This window comes from Limulus polyphemus, unplaced genomic scaffold (assembly GCF_000517525.1).
Source record: "Limulus polyphemus unplaced genomic scaffold, Limulus_polyphemus-2.1.2 Scaffold5304, whole genome shotgun sequence".
Taxonomy (NCBI): domain Eukaryota; kingdom Metazoa; phylum Arthropoda; class Merostomata; order Xiphosura; family Limulidae; genus Limulus; species Limulus polyphemus.
Genome location: NW_013670914.1, coordinates 47,265 through 56,684, shown reverse-complemented (window position 1 = coordinate 56,684; position 9,420 = coordinate 47,265). Strand labels below are relative to the sequence as shown.

Below are 9,420 nucleotides of genomic sequence, written 5' to 3'. Positions count from 1 at the left end.
GTCTATCAGACAAGAAGAGCCCATGAGTTGACGATGTATGTTGTTGACCAGCTGCCATCCCTCTAGTCTATCAGACAAGAAGAGCCCATGAGTTGACGATGTATGTTGTTGACCAGCTGCCATCCCTCTAGTCTATCAGTTCAAATTATACTTGTTTTGAAACTCAACCAATACTAAACATCCAATATATCAATGAAGGCACGAAGATTTGGAGAGGACGAGTTTACTTTTTTTTTGTCTGTTTTGTTTGTTTGTTGTTAAGCACGAAACTACACAATGGGCTATCTTTGCTGTGCCAACTAAGGGTATCGAAACCCGGTTTTTAGCGTTATAACTGGGAGCGCTGACGAAGTAATACCTTCTTAACTCATCACTTTTCTTCTTCCGTGTCTTTAGGAACTTTAACGCTAGATGGCAGAATAAATGCAAAGGTAAAAGAACCGGTGCGGTTGTCTTTGTCAAGCTATATATTTTATTGCAGGAGCAAAACGACCCGAGAGTCTTCACAGCAATCTCGGCGATCTTACCTTTTAATATGCTTTAAAACTTTATAGAACCGTACTTAAAGATAAGCTTTGAGAAGCTCTAGGCTATTGAGGTAATGCGTCGGAACGAAGTACATCCTATCTTACTGCCCTCTGGTGTATTAGGTGCAATAACAGAGACCGCAGTCACTAAAGAAAACAAAAATTTCCTGTACTGTTCCTCTGCCTTTGTCAGAGACTTAAGGACATTTATAACTGTATGTTGTAATTTGATGTTTGTAAGTAAAAGTCTTTTACTACACAGTGTTGGAACATAAAATATCAACACTATACATATATATCAAGTTAACTTCTTTCAATTCAAACACAGATATCAATGGTTTAAACAACACATAAGGGACAATAATTATTCACGTGTAGGATTAGATTTTACCTAATGTAACCGTAAAGTGCAGGTTACGTCTAGCACAATCACATCAAGCTTTATCTAATGTAACTGTCAAGTGTTGGTTACGTCTAGCACAATTGCATCAAGCTTTACCTAATGTAAATGTCAAGTGCAGGTTACGTCTAGCACAATCACATCAAGCTTCATCTAATGTAACCGTAAAGTGCAGGTTAGGTCTAGCACAATCACATCAAGCTTTACCTAATGTAACCGTAAAGTGCTGGTTACGTCTAGCAAAACTACATTAAGTTTAACTTGTTGTAACCGTAAAGTGCAGGTTACGTCTAGCACAAATCACATCAAGCTTTACCTAATGTAACCGTCAAGTGTTGATTACGTCTAGCACAATCACATCAAGCTTTATCTAATGTAACTGTCGAATGTTGATTACGTCTAGCACAATCACATCAAGCTTTACCTAATGTAACCGTCAAGTGTTGGTTACGTCTAGCACAATCACATCAAGCTTTACCTAATGTAACCGTCAAATGTTGGTTACGTCTAGCACAATCACATCAAGCTTTATCTAATGTAACTGTCAAGTGTTGGTTACGTCTAGCACAATCACATCAAGCTTTACCCAATGTAACCGTCAAATGTTGGTTACGTCTAGCACAATTGCATCAAGCTTTACCTAATATAACTGTCAAGTGTGGGGTTACGTCTAGCACAATCACATCAAGCTTTACCTAATGTAACCGTCAAGTGTGGGGTTACGTCTAGCACAATCACATCAAGCTTTACCTAATGTAACCATCAAATGTTGGTTACGTCTAGCACAATCACATCAAGCTTTACCTAATGTAACCGTCAAGTGTGGAGTTACGTCTAGCACAATCACATCAAGCTTTACCTAATGTAACCATCAAATGTTGGTTACGTCTAGCACAATCACATCAAGCTTTACCTAATGTAACCGTAAAGTGTTGGTTACGTCTAGCACAATCACATCAAGCTTTATCTAATTTAACCGTAAAGTGTTAGTTACTTCTAGTATAACCACACCAAGTTTTATCTGATGTAACTGTTAAGTGTTGGTTACATCTAACATAACCACATCAAGTTATATCTGATGTAACCGTCAAGTGTTGGTTACATCCAGCATAACCACATCAAGTTATACTTGATGTAACCGTCATGACCAATATATTAAACAGGTGATTTAATGACGAGAAACTCGTAAACTACCGTTGAAACTAAAGCAAAGTGTAACTATCGCAAACTGTTGGTTCGTCGTTCTCTCTGTGACTCTAATAAAGTGTTATTTCTGCTCCACTTACCAATACGTGACTTTCAGAAAGTGTTATTTCTGCTCCACTTACCAATACGTGACTTTCAGAAAGTGTTATTTCTGCTCCACTTACCAATACGTGACTCTAAGAAAGTGTTATTTCTGCTCCACTTACCAATACGTGACTCTAAGAAAGTGTTATTTCTGCTTCACATACCAATACGTGACTCTAAGAAAGTGTTATTTCTGCTCCACTTACCAATACGTGACTCTAAGAAAGTGTTATTTCTGTTCCACTTACCAATACGTGACTCTAAGAAAGTGTTATTTCTGCTCCACTTACCAATACGTGACTTTAAGAAAGTGTTATTTCTGCTCCACTTACCAATACGTGACTCTAAGAAAGTGTTATTTCTGCTCCACTTACCAATACGTGACTCTAAGAAAGTGTTATTTCTGCTCCACTTACCAATACGTGACTTTAAGAAGGTAATAATTCTTTGTTCATCACCTACCAGGGTAGTCGCAGTGATGTATCCGCCTTTTCTCCAGATCCGGGTTATTCCTTCGGTTGAACTTATTATTGGAGTGAAGGCTGGACACCAGAGTAGCCGGAAGCGTGGTTGTCTGTGATGATACTGAATATGGGGGTGGGGGTGTCTGGCGACTCATGGAGAACGTTTCTGTTGATGGACTTCCTGGTTCAGAGTTTGGAGGAGTAGGAGGCATACACACCCGCGACTGAGGGGGTCCAAGGGGAAATCTATAATTTTGTATATTGTTTCGTGGCGTAATGCTCAGTGCATCTGGCGATGACATCGAACTGGACATCTGCATGGTGTTAGCAAGAAATTGGCCTTGCGACAGCCCTTGCATATCTGCATGCTTGTCGGTAGCTTGGACTGGAGTATACGGGCAGGACGGTAAGGGAACAGATTCGGATTTGATGGCCTCTATTTCTGGCTCCATCTTCATAGTTACGGTAATATCTTCCCAGAAAGTCGACTTCACCTCGGGACTTGGTACCGGCGCGGGTTTGAGGAATAGTTCGTCATCAGTTTTGGGGTACCCACAACCGCTTGTTTGATGATGATAATGGTGGTGATACGAACGGCCGAAGTGCGGAGGCTGACATCCTCGAACGTCGGGATTATACCCGTTCATACCCCGAACAGCTTGGGCTGTAGACCCGTACATGCTATAGCCGACCACAGCGACCCCTAGGTGGTTGTTAGGGACAAACTCTGTGTGTTCTTCGAAGAATTCGTCCACTTGTGAAGCACTTTCTCGGCGGGGCTTTTGTGGCAGGGCTTCCGGCATCCGGCCCCATTCATGCCGTCCCAGATAGGCGTCCAGTTCGCTCTTAGGCTGGAAAAAACATGAAAATTAAAATGAGTAATTTCCTAAAATACTGGAAACAAAAGAAATATTACACATGATATGTTAACTTAGACCAGGGAAAGATGTGGCCAATGTCACTTCAGGACAGAGATAAAGATGTGGCCAATGTCACTTCAGGACACAGATAAAGATGTGGCCAATCTCACTTCAGGACAGAGATAAAGATGTGGCCAATGTCACTTCAGGTCACAGATAAAGATGTGGCCAATGTCACTTCAGGACAGAGATAAAGATGTGGCCAATCTCACTTCAGATCAGAGATCTTTATCTCTGTCCTGAAGTGACATTGGCCACATCTTTATGTGGCCAATGTCACTTCAGGATCAGAGATAAAGATGTGGCCAATGTCACTTCAGGTCAGAGATAAAGATGTGGCCAATGTCACTTCAGACCAGAAAGAAAGATGCCTCAGTATTACTTAAGACATTGTTACTTGAGGTCAGAGAGAACGATATATTAATTGTAACTTTAAACTAGAGAAGGATATTGGTCAGTTTATTGAAAGGGAACAACAACAGAAGATGATAATTAACTCGGCAGCAAGTTAGTAAACCTACAGAAAGAAAGTTGAGCCTTGTTTAAAGAAGGATTGAATCAGAACATAAACGCTTTAGTTCCAGAACTATTGTAAAACAAATACTATATTGAACATTTATAATTTAGTACAATATTTTGGCAGCACCGGCTGAAAGGCACCCCCTGTTTTTACCACAAGAACTTACGAATAAGAATATTTACATTACAGTAATCCAGCGAAGAAATGCGTCTGTCAGAGGAACTCGCGACGTGCCGCAGAAAGGTTTACTGAAACTGCATTAGCGAATAGAGACTAGAAAATGAGGCGAGAGAAAAGCCCGGGAACCTGCAACAAGTCGTTGGTAGTAAAGGGGTTAGAGAGAGGGGGGGGGACACTTCTCCTATTGGTAATAAGAATCAGTCACCTGAGGTATTGCAGATAACGCAAGAAGCACGTGGTTACATTCATAAGCTTATCCATTGTACGGCAGATGAATGTAACACATCGGTAAAATAAGCAGCTTTTCGGGGCTGACGGTTAAGTTACGTCGATGAATACAAGTAAGGTACATTTCCAATCCTCCTTTTTTCCCGCCTATTGTAAAATGTCGTAGTTATCCGGCTTTCAGTATCTATCCTCTATCTCACGACTCAAGTCACTCTCGCGAGCACGTGACTTCCGTCCTCTTTTATTCAAGTCCTGCAGTAGATGAAAGTGAAGGCCTACCGTGGGACGATTTAGAAATTTCAAAGTACTCCGTAGCGGCCTTTCATACTTTAAACATATGGTGACGAAACTTATAATCTAACGCCATAAAAGTTGGCCCTAATAAAGCGGAAAAGTTTCTGGTGTAGCAACTCCTCACACAGATTGAGGATAGGCCGAGAAACGTCCAGAAATTATCTCCTATATGTTTAGACTCGACTTTTCATTTTTAATGACAGACAAAATCCAACAAAAAAGTAAATGCACAGTGGTTTATTGTCAGTCTTGTCTGTAAGATCCAGGCGATTTCCCGACCCGACGTAACTAGTCCAGTTCTGAAGGATCATTTAGAATTTTGTTTAGCTTAGACACAAGTTCGTTTTTTTAAAATTACAACTACGTACGTAAAATACCGATTGAGTCGTCCATGTCTACAAAAGGTCTTAAGTTTGTTTTTAGCCTTACAAATATAGCTAGGTTTTTATTTCCAAACATAAGGGTAATAACGAAAAACTTATACTCCTGTTAAAACAAAACAAAAAACAAAAAACGATGGTTTATATTAATAGAAGTTATACGGTCTTACATAGAAGCTATTTTTTGTCTGCACAAACCTACACAGTGGGTACCAAAACCTAATTTTTAGCATTACAAGCTCTCAGAATTACCGCTAAGTCACTGTCCAACATAGTTTGTACTACGACAGATAAATACTGTTTTTAAAACAGTATTTCTAGATTGAGTCACTGTCAAACATAGTTAGTACTACGACAACTGGACCATTTTTAAAACAGTATTTCTAGATTGAATCACTATCCAACATAGTTTGTACTACGACAGATAAATACTGTTTTTAAAACAGTATTTCTAGATTGAGTCACTGTCAAACATAGTTAGTACTACGACAACTGGACCATTTTTAAAACAGTATTTCTAGATTGAGTCACTGTCCAACATAGTTTGTACTACGACAATTGGACCATTTTTAAAACAGTACTTCTAGATTGAGTCACTGTCCAACATAGTTTGTACTACGACAATTGGACCATTTTTAAAACAGTACTTCTAGATTGAGTCACTGTTCAACATAGTTTGTACTACGACAATTGGACCATTTTTAAAACAGTATTTCTAGATTGAGTCACTATCCAACATAGTTTGTACTACGACAACTGGACCATTTTTAAAACAGTACTTCTAGATTGAGTCACTGTCCTACATAATATATACTACGACAATTGGACCATTTTTAAAACAGTACTTCTAGACTGAGTCACTGTCCAACATAGTTAGTACTACGACAACTGGACCATTTTTAAAACAGTACTTCTAGATTGAGTCACTGTCCAACATAGTTAGTACTTCGACAACTGGACCATTTTTAAAACAGTACTTCTAGACTGAGTCACTGTCAAACGTAGTTAATAGTTTGACTATTAGATTGGGTTAAGTGGTAATCTTAATATTCTGATAAAACCTAGGTTTTATACAAGGAAGGGATAACGGTTACAAATTCTAACTAAACACTCACCCAAGCCAAACATAGTCACGTGTTCCGCTTGGCTGGCTTCACACAAATTGCGCGCGTTGACACTAATTTCATTTCCTCCAGTGTCTCCCCACCACCACCAGCTCTTCTCGTAAGGAGACAAGGAGGAAAATTACCAAGGGGAGTTCACACGAGACAAGGGGCAGGCAGGGGAGGAGACAGAATACTTTCTATTTAGGATTAAGTAGTGGATTACTGCGATGTTTCCCCTCACGAGGGAAAGGTATATTGTAGAAGCAAATATCTCGCACGTTACAAAATTTGTTAGAGGGAGGATTCCGACGAACCGATTCAGTTACTTCCGTAGAACCGACTGAATCAGTTAAAGAGTTACTTTCAACGAATTGATTCAGTTACAGAGTTCTTTCCGAAGGACCAATGGAAATATAATTTGGAGATAATAAAACTTAAACTGGTGACTAGTAAGACTAAAATGTTTTACCCTAACACTCAATATTTTCGTTTATCTGCGTTCGTATTCTCTCGGTTTATCTGTATGTCATTCCGTCTGGTTTTATCTCTATATATCAGAGTATGTTCTATCCGTCTAGAATAATAGCTTATTTCCTCTTTTGAACGCTGTTCGAATAGCATGGTAACAACGTCTTCGTGGTTCTTGTAAGGCCCACAGTATGGATGTTTTCTTCCCGCTGCCGGGATAATCCTGCAGCAAGTTCCACAATATAAGACTCATGTTCCAACATCCGGCTTCCAGCTGAACAGCCACTTGAGTACTTCAAAAAAAAAAAGTCTGACCGTTAAAAGTACTTAGAAGTATTCATTCCTGACCGTTAAAAGTATTTAGAAGTATTCACTCCTGACCGTTAAAAGTATTTACTAGTATTCACTCCTGACCGTTAAAAGCATTTACTAATATTCACTCCTGGCCGTTAAAAGCATTTACTAGTATTCACTTTTGAAAGTTAAAAGTATTAACTAGTATTCACTTTTGACAGTTAAAAGCATTTACTAGTATTCACTCCTGGCCGTTAAAAGCATTTACTAGTATTCACTCCTGGCCGTTAAAAGCATTTACTAGTATTCACTTTTGACAGTTAAAAGTATTTACTAGTATTCACTTTTGACAGTTAAAAGTATTCACATCTGAACATTAGGAGTATTTACTTAACTGTCGGAGTTACACGAAAATTATACGAGAAAAACCCAAACACAGTAACCTCGTAGAAGTCCGATATCTGAGAACCATGATGAATGGTTAAAGTTAAGAAATACTTTAGTTGGTTTATATTTCAGGCCGGGCCTGACCACGTGGTCAGCGTGTCCAGCTGACGATTGAAAGGAATAAGTTATGAGCCGCTGAACTACTTTCAGCTGTGGAAACAGTGACAGCCAATCCTGCTATTTGGCTAAAAGTAGCCACGTGTTCTATTGTCTGGCTAAAAGTTGCCACGTGTCCTGTTATCTGGCTAAAAGTAGTCACGTGTTCTATTGTCTGGCTAAAAGTAGCCACGTGTCCTGTTATCTGGCTAAAAGTAGTCACGTGTCCTGTTATTTGAATAAAAGTAGCCACGTATCCTGTTGTCTGGCTAAATGTAGCCACGTGTCCTGTTATCTGGCTAAAAGTTGCCACGTATCCTGTTGTCTGGCTAAATGTAGCCACGTGTCCTGCTATCTGGCTAAAAATAGCCACGTATATGGCAGGCGCTGTCGATAGGTTGTTTCCCTCAGGTCAGTACTTCTAATTTGGAGATGGCTGAGTCTTGGGGTTGTGTTATTTATATAACTTTCTGAAAAAGTTCATTTAAATTTGCCCTTGCACTGTGAAAGTACTCTTCCAAATTACTACGTTCCTGTTGCATATCTGGTAACGGTCTCAATAGACATTGGAACGAAAGGTGTCCCTCACACCCATTACCACACGATCTCTATAGACATTGGAACGAAAGGTGTCCCTCACACCCATTACCACACGATCTCTGTTACTTGATCAATAGACATTTAGAACGAAAGGTGTCCCTCACACCCATTACCACACAATCTCTGTTACTTGTTCAATAGACAACTGGAACGAAAGGTGTTCCTCACACCCATTACCACACGATCTCTGTTACTTGTTCAATAGACAACTGGAACGAAAGGTGTTCCTCACACCCATTACCACACAATCTCTGTTACTTGTTCAATAGACATCTGGAACGAAAGGTGTCCCTCACACCCATTACCACACGATCTCTGTTACTTGATCAATAGACATTTAGAACGAAAGGTATCCCTCACACCCATTACCACACGATCTCTGTTACTTGCTCAATAGACATTTAGAACGAAAGGTGTCCCTCACACCCATTACCACACGATCTCTGTTACTTGATCAATAGACATCTGCATACATATAAGTAATGACTGTTGTAAATAAATAATCCTTAAGATTGTAGCGATTTGTCCAACTATTAAACTACCAACTTTGTAAGGATCTGTAAACCACGTGAAAAGATGAACAAGATCCATAATGATTCTAGATGGCGCGTGAATTATTAAAAAATAAAAACCAACAAAATCTTTCAACAGATAGCGCTGTCCGCATCAGGTACAATGATCACATACATCGGACTTCCAAAATCAAAAACGACAATACTTTTTTACAATTACTATCAGAAGATTGTTGATGTTTTGAGTGTATAGCTACACAATATGCGCTCTGTTAACGGCGGGGAATTAAACCCAGGATTTTAGCGTTGTAGGTCCGAAAACTAACAGAAGAAAGGTCCACAATAAGTATTATTAATTTAATACCATAGGCAACAATCTAAGACACTTTTAATACCATAGGCAACAAACTAAGACACTTTTAATACCATAGGCAACAAACTAAGACATTTTTAATACCATAGGCAACAAACTAAGACACTTTTAATATCATAGGCAACAAACTAAGACACTTTTAATACCACAGGCAACAAACAATAAACTAAGACACTTTTAATACCACAGGCAACAAACAATAAACTAAGACAATTTTAATACCATAGGCAACAATCTAAGACACTTTTAATACCATAGGCAACAAACTAAGACACTTTTAATACCATAGGCAACAAACTAAGACACTTTTAATACCATAGG

At 39.2% G+C, this 9,420-nt stretch overlaps 1 protein-coding gene across 1 annotated transcript in view; it reads right to left on the bottom strand.

Annotated features, from left to right (window-relative positions):
* LOC106472407 (Krueppel-like factor 5) overlaps positions 1-9,420 on the bottom strand; it is a 21,823-nt gene that overhangs the window by 7,841 nt on the left and 4,562 nt on the right. Inside the window, exon 2 of the mRNA XM_013933051.2 lies at positions 2,680-3,532. Within this exon, the coding sequence (XP_013788505.1) occupies positions 2,680-3,532 (853 nt within the window). The remainder of the gene's footprint in view (positions 1-2,679; positions 3,533-9,420) is intronic.